Genomic DNA, 17154 nt, shown 5'->3' with positions numbered 1-17154 from the left:
AAGTGCACAAAATCAAATTCCTTGGTGTAACAATTGACGACAAGCTCAGCTGGAAAGCACATGTTACACATGTCAAATACAAAGTAGCAAGAAGTATAGCAGTCATAAACAAAGCAAAGCAGGTTCTGGATCATAAGTCACTCCACACTCTCTACTGTTCTTTAGTCTTGCCATACTTAAACTACTGTACTGAAGTCTGGGGTAACAATTACAAAAGTTTGTTACAGTCACTAATCATTTTACAAAAAAGAGCAGTAAGGACCATTCACAAGGTCGGCTATCTGGAACACACCAATGCACTATTTCTACAGTCTAAATTATTAAAATTCACCGACATTGTCTCATATCAAACAGCAATAACTATGTACAGGGCTAGGAACCATTTGTTACCACTAAACATTCAAAACATGTTTAGTGAACGTGAGGGGGGGCATAGTTTGAGGAAAGAACTCAATTTTAAAATTCAGATGAGAAATTCCACCATGAAAAGTTTTCGCATTTCCATCACAGGTGTCAAGTTGTGGAACAATCTGAGCGAAGTACATAAGCAAAGTCCAAGCATCAATGTTTTTAAAAGAATGTACAAAAATATATTGTTCACAGGATATAGTGAACTGCACTAAGAGTCAGTGGGTTTGTATGTGTATGTATATGTATACTATGGATACACGCTGTTGTGTCACATTCATAGTTACTTGTTAAATGTGTGTTGTGGATATACATGTGTGTGTGTGTGTATATATATATATATATATATATATATATATATATATGTATATGTATATGTATATGTATATGTATATGTATATATGTATATATGTGTGTGTACGTACTTATATATGTATATTTATTTATATGACATAACATTTTTATATACTATTATTATTATTAAACATACAGTAAGTAATAAGAGGGGTGGGAGTACATAAATTTTTACTTCTTCTCACTCCTTTTCGGATATGTTTACATTAAATGTTTATTTTCATTTCTTGTTTCTTTTGCTTTTTATTATTACTATTATTATTATTATTGTTTTTGTTATTCATTCTTGAATGGCTTTTTTGTTGTTGTTTTTTCAAAATTTGTTTTTGTTTTGTCTACATATTCGAAATAAACATGAAAATGAAATGAAATGAAAATGAAAAGTGTAAAATGGCACTCTAAGACGCTTGATAAATACGGCCCCAGATCAATGACCCTTAAAAGCACTTTGAAAAAACAGCTTTTACCTATATGACACATTCCAAACAACCTTTCCTAGTCATGGAGCAAAAAAAAAGCAACATAAAGGTCAACACACATGGTCAGACATAAAACAACCTGAACTGTGTGGATATTATGAAAAACGTCCAAACACCATAAAAATGTTCAAATATACACCCATTTAAATCCATTAGAGTGCATGATGGGGGAAAAATGTAAAACATTCTCCACACTTATCCATATTTAGTGCATTGCAGCTGCTTGATGTTTCTGATTGATTACAAAACTTAAAGGTCGTCACTGAAGTAAACATGGTAGGAGTCAAACTATTATCCAATTATATTAATCATATATCGTGTGTGTGTGTGTGTGTGTGTGTGTGTGTGTGTGTGTGTGTGTGTGTGTGTGTGTGTGTGTGTGTGTGTGTGTGTGTGTGTGAAAGTTACTTTACATGCTTTCGGCCCAAGGAAAACATTTTTAGCCCAGTCAGGCCCACAAGTCAAAAAGTTTGGACACCCCTGGTATAATACTTGCAAATGTGACTTAAAAATGTAATAAGAAAACCAGATATAACAACTGAACAGCACAGTTATTCTTATTAAAAATTAACTTTTATTAATAAACATTTATTAACACACACACAGGTAGTGAAAATTAGTACCAATATTGATTACCAGGTACTGGGAATTGGTACCATATCGTTTGAAATGTGAAATTTACCCATCACTAGTCTTAACTAAAATCTGAAAGCGTTAAGTTGCTATCCATGATGCAGCATTAGTATCGAGCTAACACCTTTTTAGCTATGGAAACTTCACATGAAACAAACTTACTCACCACCGAGAAGAAAAGTCTCCATTCTGTCTTTAAACGGCTGCAGATGTTCTTCAGGAGAGTCCGAGCAGACCTTCTGCACGTCTTTTTCACATCCTTTAATAAACAAATGGAGTGTGACGTCAACTAAATACATATTTGATAGGCATGTTGATCAGTAACCGGAACAATGTTAATTGAAAATGCTATTTTAGTGGTTAACTTCTTTTTACACTACAAACATGCTAAAAAATGACACCTTTGCATTACATTTTTAAGGCTGTATTTGACATTTGAATAATGTTTTGCACAAAAATGTGACTTAAAACCAGTAGCGCTAATAAAGCTTTTGTGATATTTTGATCATTTTCTATGAGTCAGACGCAGCAGAGCAAACTAACGCCATCTCAGCGGGAGGGGTTTATCAGCGCGGCTTCCTCCTCAGATCTCACTTATTGAGATCCACCTCGAGATGGCGACGGGAAACTCTGCTCCTCTGGCCCTGCGTCCAATCAGTGCATCAGAGGAGCCAGTCTGCACGGGCCAGCCATAATAGAGGCTGCGCGCCCCTCCAGCCTGACGCTCGATCAACATCTCCCAGATAAGATTACAAAAGAATACTGTTCTCATTTGCGGATTTGTGTAAACTGTTCAGGCGGGTATCTCCGTCTCCGCCGCGTGGTGAAGCTTTTCTTTTGTCTACCTTTTGTGTCGGAGATGTTTGCCGGTGACCCATTGAAGTGGCTTACGGACCCTCACGTAAACACGCTCTCAGATGTGGAAATACTTTTTGTTTGATGCCGCATTGGGTTTCACGTGTCTCCGAAGTGACACTTTTACCTCATTTAGGGGAAGGAGTTCATGTCCTTCCCAGCAGGCACAAGACATTGATACAATGTTGATTATGCGTATTTTGAAACATCGTCGCAAAATAGTTGTATTTGTAAATTGAGACAATGTTGATGTCTAATGTTGGATCCACGTTGTTGGTTGGGAAATGACCAAATTTCAACGGTCAAATCAACGTCACAACCTGACATTGAATAAACGTCTTCAAAAAGCATGTTTTGTTTAAACGTATTTGTGTTGTGGAATATTGGTCAGGAAATGAGCAAAATTTAATGGTCAAATCAACGTCAGAACCCGACATTGATTAAATGTCGTCAAAAAGCATGTTTTGACGTATTTGTGTTGTGGAATATTGGTTGGGAAATGAGCAAAATTCAATGGTCAAATCAACGTCAGAACCCAACATTGAATAAACGTCGTCAAAAAGCATGTTGTTTCAACGTATTTGTGTTGTGGAATATTGGTCGTGAAATGACAAATTCAATGGTCAAATCGACGTCAGAACCCAACGTTGTTTAAATGTCGTCAAAAAACACGTTTTGACGTATTTGTGTTGTGGAATATTGGTCGTGAAATGACCAAAATTCAATGGTCAAATCGACGTCAGAACCCAATATTGTTTAAATGTCATCAAAAAACATGTTTAGCCCTATTTGTGTTGTGGAATATTGGTTGGGAAATGACCAAAATTCAACGGTCAAATCGACGTCAGAACCCAACATTGTTTAAATGTCGTCAAAAAGCATGTTTTGACGTATTGGTGTTGTGAAATATTGGTTGGGAAATGACCAAAATTCAATGGTCAAATCGACGTCAGAACCCAACATTGTTTAAATGTCGTCAAAAAGCATGTTTTGACGTATTTGTGTTGTGGAATATTGGTTGGGAAATGACCAAAATTCAATGGTCAAATCAACGTCAGAACCCAACATTGTTTAAATGTCGTCAAAAAGCATGTTTTGACGTATTGGTGTTGTGAAATATTGGTTGGGAAATGACCAAAATTCAATGGTCAAATCGACGTCAGAACCCAACATTGTTTAAATGTCGTCAAAAAGCATGTTTTGACGTATTTGTGTTGTGAAATATTGGTTGGGAAATGAGCAAAATTCAATGGTCAAATCAACGTCAGAACCCAACAATCAATCAAACGTCGTCAAAAAGCATGTTGTTTCAACGTATTTGTGTTATGGAATATTGGTCGTGAAATGACCAAAATTCAATGGTCAAATCAACGTCAGAACCCAACATTGAATAAACGTCGTCAAAAAGCATGTTTCAACGTATTTGTGTTGTGGAATATTGGTCGTGAAATGACCAAAATTCAATGGTCAAATCGACGTCAGAACCCAATATTGTTTAAGTGTCATCAAAAAACATGTTTTGACGTATTTGTGTTGTGGAATATTGGTTGAGAAATGACCAAAATTCAACGGTCAAATCAACGTCAGAACCCAACATTGTTTAAATGTCGTCAAAAAGCATGTTTTGACGTATTGGTGTTGTGAAATATTGGTTGGGAAATGACCAAAATTCAATGGTCAAATCGACGTCAGAACCCAACAATCAATCAAACGTCGTCAAAAAGCATGTTGTTTCAACGTATTTGTGTTATGGAATATTGGTCGTGAAATGACCAAAATTCAATGGTCAAATCAACGTCAGAACCCAACATTGAATAAACGTCGTCAAAAAGCATGTTTTAACGTATTTGTGTTGTGGAATATTGGTCGTGAAATGACCAAAATTCAATGGTCAAATCGACGTCAGAACCCAATATTGTTTAAATGTCATCAAAAAACATGTTTTGACGTATTTGTGTTGTGGAATATTGGTTGGGAAATGACCAAAATTCAACGGTCAAATCGACGTCAGAACCCAACATTGTTTAAATGTCGTCAAAAAGCATGTTTTGACGTATTGGTGTTGTGAAATATTGGTTGGGAAATGACCAAAATTCAATGGTCAAATCGACGTCAGAACCCAACAATCAATCAAACGTCGTCAAAAAGCATGTTGTTTCAACGTATTTGTGTTGTGGAATATTGGTCGTGAAATGACCAAAATTCAATGGTCAAATCAACGTCAGAACCCAACATTGAATAAACGTCGTCAAAAAGCATGTTTCAACGTATTTGTGTTGTGGAATATTGGTCGTGAAATGGCCAAAATTCAATGGTCAAATCGACGTCAGAACCCAATATTGTTTAAGTGTCATCAAAAAACATGTTTTGACGTATTTGTGTTGTGGAATATTGGTTGGGAAATGACCAAAATTCAACGGTCAAATCAACGTCAGAACCCAACATTGTTAAATGTCGTCAAAAAGCATGTTTTGACGTATTGGTGTTGTGAAATATTGGTTGGGAAATGACCAAAATTCAATGGTCAAATCGACGTCAGAACCCAACAATCAATCAAACGTCGTCAAAAAGCATGTTGTTTCAACGTATTTGTGTTGTGGAATATTGGTCGTGAAATGACCAAAATTCAATGGTCAAATCAACGTCAGAACCCAATATTGTTTAAGTGTCATCAAAAAACATGTTTTGACGTATTTGTGTTGTGGAATATTGGTTGGGAAATGACCAAAATTCAACGGTCAAATCAACGTCAGAACCCAACATTGTTTAAATGTCGTCAAAAAGCATGTTTTGACGTATTGGTGTTGTGAAATATTGGTTGGGAAATGACCAAAATTCAATGGTCAAATCGACGTCAGAACCCAACAATCAATCAAACGTCGTCAAAAAGCATGTTGTTTCAACGTATTTGTGTTGTGGAATATTGGTCGTGAAATGACCAAAATTCAATGGTCAAATCAACGTCAGAACCCAACATTGAATAAACGTCGTCAAAAAGCATGTTTTAACGTATTTGTGTTGTGGAATATTGGTCGTGAAATGACCAAAATTCAATGGTCAAATCGACGTCAGAACCCAATATTGTTTAAATGTCATCAAAAAACATGTTTTGACGTATTTGTGTTGTGGAATATTGGTTGGGAAATGACCAAAATTCAACGGTCAAATCGACGTCAGAACCCAACATTGTTTAAATGTCGTCAAAAAGCATGTTTTGACGTATTGGTGTTGTGAAATATTGGTTGGGAAATGACCAAAATTCAATGGTCAAATCGACGTCAGAACCCAACATTGTTTAAATGTCGTCAAAAAGCATGTTTTGACGTATTGGTGTTGTGAAATATTGGTTGGGAAATTAGCAAAATTCAATGGTCAAATCAACGTCAGAACCCAACATTGAATAAACGTCGTCAAAAAACATGTTGTTTCAACGTATTTGTGTTGTGGAATATTGGTCATGAAATGACCAAAATTCAATGGTCAAATCGACGTCAGAACCCAACATTGTTTAAATGTCGTCAAAAAGCATGTTTTGATGTATTTGTGTTGTGAAATATTGGTTGGGAAATTAGCAAAATTCAATGGTCAAATCAACGTCAGAACCCAACATTGAATAAACATAGTCAAAAAGCATGTTGTTTCAACGTATTTGTGTTGTGGAATATTGGTCGTGAAATAACCAAAATTCAATGGTCAAATCGACGTCAAAACCCAACATTGTTTAAATGTCGTCAAAAAGCATGTTTTGACGTATTTGTGTTGTGGAATATTGGTTGGGAAATGACCAAAATTCAATGGTCAAGTTGTGATGATTTGACCATTGAATTTGACTTTGAATAAATGACGTTAAAAACCATGTTTCAACATTGTATTTGTGTTGTGGAATATTAGTTAGTAAATGATCAAAATTGAATGGTCAAATCAACGTCGGAACCCAACATTGAATAAACGTCGTCAAAAAGCATGTTTCAACGTATTTGTTTTTGTGGAATATTGGTTGGGAAATGAGCAAAATTCAATGGTCAAATCAACGTCAGAACCTGACGTTGAATAAACGTAGTCAAAAAGCATGTTTTGACGTATTTGTGTTGAATATTGGTTGGGAAATGACCAAAATTCAATGGTCAAATCGACGTCAGAACCCAACATTGTTTAAATGTAGTCAAAAAGCATGTTTTGATGTATTTGTGTTGTGAAATATTGTTTGGGAAATGAGCAAAATTCAATGGTCAAATCAACGTCAGAACCCAACATTGAATAAACGTCGTCAAAAAGCATGTTGTTTCAACGTATTTGTGTTGTGGAATATTGGTCGTGAAATGACCAAAATTCAATGGTCAAATCGACGTCAGAACCCAACATTGTTTAAATGTCGTCAAAAAGCATGTTTTGACGTATTTGTGTTGTGGAATATTGGTTGGGAAATGACCAAAATTCAATGGTCAAATCGACGTCAGAACCCAACATTGTTTAAATGTCGTCAAAAAGCATGTTTTGACGTATTGGTGTTGTGAAATATTGGTTGGGAAATTAGCAAAATTCAATGGTCAAATCAACGTCAGAACCCAACAATCAATAAACGTCGTCAAAAAGCATGTTGTTTCAACGTATTTGTGTTGTGGAATATTGGTCGTGAAATGACAAATTCAATGGTCAAATCGACGTCAGAACCCAACATTGTTTAAATGTCGTCAAAAAGCATGTTTTGACATATTTGTGTTGTGGAATATTGGTTGGGAAATGACCAAAATTCAATGGTCAAATCGACGTCAGAACCCAACATTGTTTAAATGTCGTTAAAAAGCATGTTTTGATGTATTTGTGTTGTGAAATATTGTTTGGGAAATGAGCAAAATTCAATGGTCAAATCAACGTCAGAACCCAACATTGAATAAACGTCGTCAAAAAGCATGTTGTTTCAACGTATTTGTGTTGTGGAATATTGGTCGTGAAATGACAAATTCAATGGTCAAATCGACGTCAGAACCCAACATTGTTTAAATGTCGTCAAAAAGCATGTTTTGACGTATTTGTGTTGTGGAATATTGGTTGGGAAATGACCAAAATTCAATGGTCAAGTTGGGATGATTTGACCATTGAATTTGACATTGAATAAATGACGTTAAAAAGCATGTTTCAACATTGTATTTGTGTTGTGGAATATTAGTTAGTAAATGATCAAAATTTAATGGTCAAATCAACGTCAGAACCCAACATTGAATAAATGTCGTCAAAAAGCATGTTTCAACGTATTTGTTTTTGTGGAATATTGGTTGGGAAATGAGCAAAATTCAACGGTCAAATCAACGTCAGAACCTGACGTTGAATAAACGTCGTCAAAAAGCATGTTTTGACGTATTTGTGTTGAATATTGGTTGGGAAATGACCAAAATTCAATGGTCAAATCGACGTCAGAACCCAACATGGTTTAAACGTCGTCAAAAAGCATGTTTTGACGTATTTGTGTTGTGGAATATTGGTTGGGAAATGACCAAAATTTCAATGGTCAGGTTGTGATGATTTGACCATTGAATAAATTACGTTAAAAAGCATGTTTCAACGTTGTATTTGTGTTGTGGAATATTAGTTAGTAAATGATCCAAATTGAATGGTCAATTCAACGTCAGAACCCAACATTGTTTAAATGTCGTCAAAAACCATGTTTCAACGTTAGGTTTGAGTTGCTCAACGTCAGGACCTAATTCAACAAGTTCTCAATGTCGTTGCTGGGTTGGCAAAAGCACATAGCTGAGGTGGAAGCAGGAATGTGTCAATTTCAGCTCTGCTAGTTTTGCTGGCTTTAAACTATGAAAACAAATTGTTTAGTCTTTGATTTTGTACAATTTTATACATTTTGACCCAGATGGTGGTTCTAGTTTCAATGGTCCCCCTTTTGTGGGCCCAACAGGCGCAGCCATACAAAGAAGTCCCCACGTAGATGAACACAAGACCAAACTTATAAATCTCATACAAGCTGTCCTCAACTATTAGAATGGGTTAACTAACCAAAACAAAAATTCCTTGTCTAAAATCCGGCTTCCTCGGCATTGGCCTTGGCAGGGTCATGCAGTAAACACCCCAGTGAGACCATTGCAGCGAAAGACAATCTGAAATCCCTTTTTCAAAGACACCTGGGATGTCGACTCTGTTTTGTGATGCCGAACGGAGCGACTTCCAGGCTTATGGACAAAACACGCACCCATGGATTACTGCTACACAAATACGCCTATGCCGTTTCGAGTTTTTGTGTCATATGTGCTTATTGTTGCTCGAGGGTTTTTTGCAGTTTCAAACTTGTTTTAAACTTTAGTGTTTTGAGTTACGATTTCGATCAGAGAACCAATTAAACTAGTGAGATGAGGTACTACTGTGTAACTTCCTCGGATGCAGAAACAGACAAATGTTTATATATGCCTTGTTCTCCAATGCATTAAAGTGGTGATGCGAATGTTGCATAATCTGAATTAATCTGTTAACCTAATTTGCATAATTAAATTGAATTTACATCATGAATCTTGCACACTATTTGGTATTTGTACAATATTATATCATCACTGGAAAAGATTGATTTTTCCCTTATGTAGCCGTCCCAACTGATTGCTTCTTCACCAGTAGTTTTTTTCTTTACAAAATTAATGTCAATACGAAGGTGAAAATTTTTATTTTCCCATGGCCCCAAATGGGTTGAAAGAAACGGATTTAGTATTTTCTGATTGATACACATAGCAAAACACAAAGCATTTTACACAAAGCTTGGAGAGAAATGTGTGTTTTCATCCAAGCAAACAAAACAAAAGTTTGGCAACCAAAAATATTTGCAACTAAATTTAAAGAATTGCAAAATAAAAAAGGAACACACACTTTCAAGCAAAACTCTTTTAACAGTAAAATAGTTTTTTGGTTGCAAATAGTTTTTTTGGGGTTGAAAATATTTTTGTTTCAAATCGTTTTTGGTGGGGAAAACAGGTGTTGGGTTTTTTTTTCTTTGCTGATAATTTTTTAGTTGCAAATATTTTTGTGTTCCAAATCTGTTTTTGGTTGAATAACTTGTATTTTTTTTTTTTTTGGTAACAAGTAGTTTTTTTTAAATCTTTTTTTGGCTGAAAATGTATTTGTTCTGAATTAGTTTTTTGGTAGCAAATCTTTTAATTTATTTCTGTTGCTGGCAAATCATTTTCTTTTATTAAAAATCTTTTTTGTTTTTGTTTAAAATCTTGTGTTTTAGGTAAAAAATCATTTTTGGTTGCAAATATTTTTTTTTTGGTTAAAAATCAATTTTTCTGTTACAAATCGCTTGTTGGTAACACCTCGGAATTTGGGTTGCAAATGTTTTTTTTTTGTTTGAAATATTTTTTGTTACTGTTATTAAAATATATATATATTTTTTTAAAGTAAAAAAATCCATGTTTGGTTACAAATTGCGTTTTGATTACAAACCTCTTTTTTGGTTATACATTATTTTTTTATGGTTGTAAATCTTTTTTTTTTTTTTTTTTGCACATCTTTTTATTGGTAACAAATCATATTGAATTTTTTTTGTAACAAATCGTTTTTTTGGTTGCCAATCTTTTTTTTTTACAATTTGTTTGGTTACTTATCGTTTTTTTTTATCGCAAATACTATTTTTTTTGCTTAAAAATTCTAGGTTTTTGTTTTGCTTTTAGGTAGCAAATATTTTTTTTGGTTGTAAATATTTTTTGGGGTTTAAAAATATTGTATGTTACAATCATTGTTGTTTTTAGTAGCAAACCGATTTTTGGTTCCAAATCGTGTTTTAGTTTCAAACTTTTTTTGTTACAAATCGTTTGTTTTGGTTCCAATTTGTTTTTTGGTTGCAAATCGTATTTATTACTGTTGCAACCTGATTTTATTTTTTTGTTGAAAATCTCATTACAATTAGGGTTGTACGGTATACCGGTATTAGTATGCGATACCAATTAATCATTTTCGGCACGATACCGTCTCTGAAACGTACCTGTCCCGCACCCCCGCGCACGCACGTGGAAATCACTTACAAGCAGACCCAGTGTGTAGACAGAAAAGGGAGAACGGACGCATTTTGGTGTAAAAACTAACGATAAAGGTGAAGTTATAACACTGAAACACCCTCAGGAAGAGGTGCTTTAAGACATGGCTGGCTAGCTAGCTAGCGGCTAACGTCCATCCGCCGTCGGCAGTGTTTTAGCTACTTCTAAATCACTAATCCTGGTCTCCATGGCGACAAAGTAAGTTGCTTACAAGTATCATCACTGCAGTACGAGGAATAGCTAAACATGCTTCACTACACACCGTAGCTCACAGGCATCAAAATGTAAACAAACGCCATTGCTGTATCTACACCTGACATCCACTGTAATGATATCATGTACAGGCACGCATCTAGTCGATTTTACTGTGATTTTGTCGATATATTTTGGCATCACATCTTCTTTCGTTTAAAAAAAAAAAAAACTATATTATGTTTATAAACTCAGGAAATATGTCCCTGGACACATGAGGACTTTGAAGATGACCAACGTATGATCCTGATATCGGATTGATACCTAAATGTGTGGTATCATCCAAAACTAATGTAAAGTATCAAACAACAGAAGAATAAGTGATTATTACATTTTAACAGAAGTGTAGACAGACCATGTTAAAAGGGAAAGTAAGCAGATATTGACAGTAAATGAACAAGTAGATAATTAATTTTCTACCACTTGTCCTTAATGTTGACAAAATAATAGAATGATAAATGACACAATATGTTACTGCATATGTCAGCAGACTAATTAGGAGTCTTTGTTTACTTACTACTCAAAGACAAGTTGTCTAGTATGTTCACTATTTTATTTAAGGACTTAACAGCAAAGAGAAACATATGTTTAATGTACCCTAAGATTTTTTGTTAAAATAATGCAATTTTTTTGTGGTCCCGTTTATTTAGAAAAGTACCGAAAAGTACTGAAATAATTTTAGTACCGGTACCAAAATATTGGTATCATTACAACACTAGTTACAATTAGTTTTTATTGTTAACAAATCGTTTTTTTTTTAATTTCAAATCAATTTTTATGGTTCCAAATATTTTTTGGGGTTGAAAATTGTATTAATGATACCAAATCGTTTTTTTGGTTGCACAAAAAAAACACATTTCCCTACAAATCTAGCGAGAGTGAGGAGCAACAATAATGGTGGTTCGAACAGGCAGTACAATAAGAAGCCGCGATGGACGTTCCTGATTGCAGTGGTTTGGGTTGATGGAGCGATTCAACAAAGCTGTGTTGAAAGCTAAAGAAAGCAATCTGCGGCGCACATCTTGGGGCCACACTGGAGCCCGGCTGATACAGCCGAGATGGTTACTGGTCCGTGCAGAGACCCGTGCAGAGATGGTTTGGATAGTAAAGAAGTGGGATAAGTGGGAAGCTACCTGTGCTGGCGACAGGAGCCCAAAGACGAGAAGATCTGATGGGCAGTAGGATTAGAACTTGGATCTAAAGGGGCGCCAGGCCAGTATCAGAAGCACGAATCCCACTAGTCTCTACATAAACACATGTATACCATCCCCAAGGATTGTTCAAAAAGTTCCTCCAGCTTTTATTAACAAAATAAGGTTTGGTCAAAGTAGAGAGGCTTTAGTCCAAAGGATAAACCGTGTGGGAAACCCATTGGATGGGGGTGTTTGCGGAAAAACTCTGCCAGAGCCAGACTGAGGTTTTTTTTCTCTGGGAAACTCTACATGGCAGTGATTGAATTACAAAAACACACAACAAGATGACCACAAGGCGACACACTCCATTCCAGCGATGGATTGTCATAGTTCAAGTGTTTTCCAAGGAAGAGACACCACATACCTGCCAGGTCTCGCCCAAGTCTTCTCAGCTCTGCTTCGAGTTCATCAAAATTGACCTGAGCTGCCAGGAAGACATCCTGAGGTTCAGGAAGTGGGAAACCACTGTTGTCTGTTCCGGCATTCTGGTGGAAACACAATGATCACAAACGGGTTGTTTTTTTAAGAAAACATGATACGACTTTGTGTTGTTATACCTTATCCACATTGTGCAGGTAATATGATACCACATAATCCACCAGGCTGATGCGGTTGTCCTGAAAAAAAGATGGAGGCATTAGTCAGTTGGATTGCTTTTATTAGAAACAGGCATCTGCATGTACTTTCTATTTCCAGAAAAAACGCAGAACAGATTGTAGTTCACATGTAGCTCGGTTCTTGCAACCTTGGAGAAAATCTACAGTACAAAAGTTCGCAAAACAAGATGGACCACGGCTGTTGGTGTGATCCCAGGAGGCAGAAAAGGCAAGCGCCGTGCAGGCAGAAGGTGGTTTGATTAGAAACCAGGCAGAAGAAAACTAACAAAGGTCTGGCAGGAAACTGGAAGACAAGAAGTTACAAGAAGTGCATTACCCTGCTCTTGACATCCTTGAGTTTTGGAAGGATCTCCAGGCCAAAGCCGTCCGCCTGGCCTCTGATCCGGCTCCCTCCGTTCATGTGATTGCCCAGAGCCAGCACCAGTCCGAGCACGTCCCTCACGCCGCTCTTCTCCAGCAGAGCCTCCATGTAAAAACACGCAACGGCTATATTATGCAACATGACGTTTTTTAAGACCTTCTAAGAGCAAACATGGGTCGCGAGGGCCTGTTCATGAGCGCCAAACCTGAGGAAAATCACTTTTAAAAGGAGAGGTTGTTTAGAAGTACCAGTACCAGAAAACCCTCCTATCTCTTTCCTGAAAATTTCAGGTACAAACCTCAGCGCAATATATTTTGGTACTTGATGCATGTTACAGTTAGCATTTTAGCATGCTGACATTAGCATGCTAGATTTTCTAGCTAATTTAGCAGGTATACACCTCAGTGTCATATATTTTGGTATTTCACTAACACTGACTGTAAGCATATTATTGTTAGCACATTAGCATTCTAATATTAGCATGCTACATTTTTTGTAAATTTTGCAGATACAGATATAAACTTCAGCAGTAAATATTTTGTTACTTGACAAATGATACCTGTCCGCATGCTAATGTTATTAGTACACCAGCTTTGTTCAAGCTAATTTTGTAGATATACAACCTCTGTCATATTTTGGTACTTTATGCATGCTAACGTTAGCAAACTAGCATTTTAAACACATTTTTCAGGTACATACTGCAGAGTAATATATTTTGGTACTTGACACATGTTACACTTAACATTTTTGCATGCTGACATAATTTAGTAGGTACACATCTCAGTGTCATATTTTGGTATTTCACTTATGCTAACTGTAAGCATGCTATTGTACATAGCTCATATTTTTTGTTACGTGACGCTATCTGACTAGCGTGCTAACTGTTAGCATTTCAGTTTGGCTTTAGCTCTTCAGCGTTCACAGGAAATTTCTACTGAAATTTCTAGTTCTATATATGGTACTGGTTTTGACGGTGAAAACTGCCAAAATGGCCCCAGCATCCTTTGTTTTCTCAATGGCCTTCTAGGGATTTTTTCCTGTGAGATGTTCCTTCCTACCTCACACACGTTGGAGACAATGTGAAGCTTGTGTTGGATGGAGGCCATCCCGTCATTGAAGGCCGACTTGAAGATGATGCACCGAGCCCTGCCAGCGAAGTCTGGAATCTGCGAGAGCTCGTACAGAAACCTGAATCGTATAAACAAGGGAAACCATCATCCATCAGTCTTCCAAGGGCTAACACAATCAACCACACTTCTGTTGGGTTTCATACTCACTGTTCAGGTTTGTCCAGAAGTTTAATCTCTTCCTCCTTGGAAGCGTCATAATGTGTCTTGATCCTCTCCAGCTCCTCTGGTTGAGCTCTCTGGCACATTGCCAATCATGTTAAACACATTATATTATATCATTGTTATACTATATTATTATATATAATACAGAACTGTTCATGTGAAATACATACATTCTCATACAGAGCCTCAATAGTCTCAAGGTCCACCACAGAGTTGTCCACAGTCAGAACAGCTAATAGAAATAAAAATCGCATTAACATGTGTCATTAAGCACATGCAAAATGCCAATTATGAATGATTCTTATGAAGTTTTGCGTTCCCACTGTAGTTCCAGTGATTATTTCTATGGCCTTTGATTTGTAAATGGTGGTTTTAATTGTTTAAATAATTATATCTAACCTACTTACAGTTTAGAACCTTATCAAATGATATGAAACAATGTGTTAATCACAAACATTATTTATTTAACACATAAACCTTAGGCTTAGGTCACGCTGATTAGAAACATAAGTACTAATCATATAAGGTACTCATAAATAACTGACCAAAATTACAAAACCCAAAACCAGTGAAGTTGGCACGTTGTGTAATTTGTAAACAAAAACAGAATACAATGATTTGCAAATCCTTTTCAACTTATATTCAATTGAATAGACTGAAAAGATATTTAATGTTCAAACTGAGAAACTAAATTTTTTTTCCCAAATCATTAACTTACAATTTAATGGCAGCAACACATTGCAAAAAAGTTGGCACAGGGTCATTTTTACCACTGTGTTACATGGCCTTTCCTTTTAACAACACTCCGTAAACATTTGGGAACTGAGGAGACCAATTTTTGAAGCTTTTCAGATGGAATTCTTTCCCATTCTTGCTTGATGTACAGCTTAAGTTGTTCAACAGTCCGGGGTCTCCGTTGTGATATTTTAGGCTTCATAATGCGCCACATATTTTCAATGGGAGACAGGTCTGGACTACAGGCAGGCCAGTCTAGTACCCGCACTCTTTTACTATGAAGTCACGCTGTTGGCTTGACATTGTCTTGCTGAAATAATCAGCGGCGTCCATGATAATGTTGCTTGGATGGCAACATATGTGGCTCCAAAACCTGTATGTACCTTTCAGCAATAATGGTGCCTTCACAGATGTGTAAGTTACCCATGCCTTGGGCACTAATACACCCCCATACCATCACACATGCTGGCTTTTCAACTTTGCGCCTAGAACAGTCCGGATGGTTCTTTTCCTCTTTGGTCCGGAGGACACGACGTCCACAGTTTCAAAAAACAATTTGAAATGTGGACTCGTCAGACCACAGAACACTTTTACACTTTGCATCCGTCCATCTTAGATGAGCTCGGGCACAGCAAAGCCGGCAGCGTTACTGGGTGTTGTTGATAAATGGCTTTCGCTTTGCATAGTAGAGTTTTAACTTGCACTTACAGATGTAGCGACAAACTGCAGTTACTGACAGTGGTTTTCTGAAGTGTTACTGAGTCCATGAGGTGATATTCTTTGCACACTGATGTCGCTTTTTGATGCAGTACCGCCTGAGGGATCGAAGGTCCGTAATATCATCGCTTACGTGCAGTGATTTCTCCAGATTCTCTGAACCTTTTGATATTACGGACCGTAGATGGTAAAATCCCTAAATACCTTGCAATAGCTCGTTGAGAAATGTTGTTCTTAAACTGTTCCACAATTTGCTCACACATTTGTTCACAAAGTGGTGACTCTCGCCCCATCCTTGTTTGTGAATGACTGAGCATTTCATGGAATCTACTTTTATACCCAATCATGGCACCCACCTGTTCCCAATTAGCCTGTTCACCTGTGGGATGTTCCAAATAACTGTTTGATGAGCATTCCTCAACTTTCTCAGTCTTTTTTGCCACATGTGCCAGCTTTTTTTAAACATGTTGCAGGCATCAAATTCCAAATGAGCTAATATTTGCAAAAAATGAAGTTTTCCAGTTCGGACGTTAACTATCTTGTCTTTGCAGTTTATTCAATTGAATATAGGTTGAAAAGGATTTGCAAATGATTATATTCTGTTTTTATTTACGGTTTACACAACATGACAATTTCACTGGTTTTGTGTTTTGTACATTTATATACAATTATGTTGTGCTAAAATAAACTAAATTAATAATGAATATACATTATTCTTAACTAAACTGTCGAAATAAAGCGTGCATACAAATACAGCTTCACCACTTTAGTCATAATTTTTGCACTTAAGAAACTATAGCTCCAGACTTCTTTCTTGTTTGAGGTTGTCATTACTTCCACAAGTGGTGGAAAAGTGTACTACAACTGAGTACCGCTGCGTCTTAAACAGATTTTTATTTGCCGGCCCTCTAGGGGGCGCTCGTGGTCCAACAATGGGTTATATGGTGAAAAAACACTGGCCTATATAACATATCGCTCTTGTTTTAATGTATCATTTTTCCCGCTGCATTCATGATTAATATTTGGGCTCGTAAAAAGGTTTACACATGTTTTGTGTGTGTCTTAAGGACAGGGGTCATGTGACCCAATTCAACGACTGACCTTGTTGGATATCGTTCATTTCCAGATGGAGGCTCGAGATGAGAATGCCCACAGTCTGAGAACGCTTACCATCCAGCAGCTTGATGATCTGACACACACACACACACACACACACACACACACACACACA

The 17154-nt window shown here is 36.6% G+C and overlaps 1 protein-coding gene across 1 annotated transcript in view; it reads right to left on the bottom strand.

The window, feature by feature from the left end:
- Window positions 1-17154, bottom strand: part of LOC133640755 (formin-like) — a 95312-nt gene that overhangs the window by 22223 nt on the left and 55935 nt on the right. The window contains exons 9-16 of the mRNA XM_062034338.1: window positions 17025-17112; window positions 14642-14703; window positions 14457-14545; window positions 14238-14367; window positions 13135-13281; window positions 12759-12818; window positions 12566-12686; window positions 2041-2133 (exon numbers count right to left, since the gene is read on the bottom strand). Of these exons, the coding sequence (XP_061890322.1) occupies window positions 2041-2133; window positions 12566-12686; window positions 12759-12818; window positions 13135-13281; window positions 14238-14367; window positions 14457-14545; window positions 14642-14703; window positions 17025-17112 (790 nt within the window). The remainder of the gene's footprint in view (window positions 1-2040; window positions 2134-12565; window positions 12687-12758; window positions 12819-13134; window positions 13282-14237; window positions 14368-14456; window positions 14546-14641; window positions 14704-17024; window positions 17113-17154) is intronic.

The sequence above is a fragment of the Entelurus aequoreus genome, linkage group LG23 (assembly GCF_033978785.1).
Source record: "Entelurus aequoreus isolate RoL-2023_Sb linkage group LG23, RoL_Eaeq_v1.1, whole genome shotgun sequence".
In the NCBI taxonomy this organism is placed as follows: Eukaryota; Metazoa; Chordata; class Actinopteri; order Syngnathiformes; family Syngnathidae; genus Entelurus; species Entelurus aequoreus.
The sequence above is the reverse complement of the archived record's forward strand: the minus strand, read 5'-3'. Positions and strand labels throughout refer to the sequence as shown.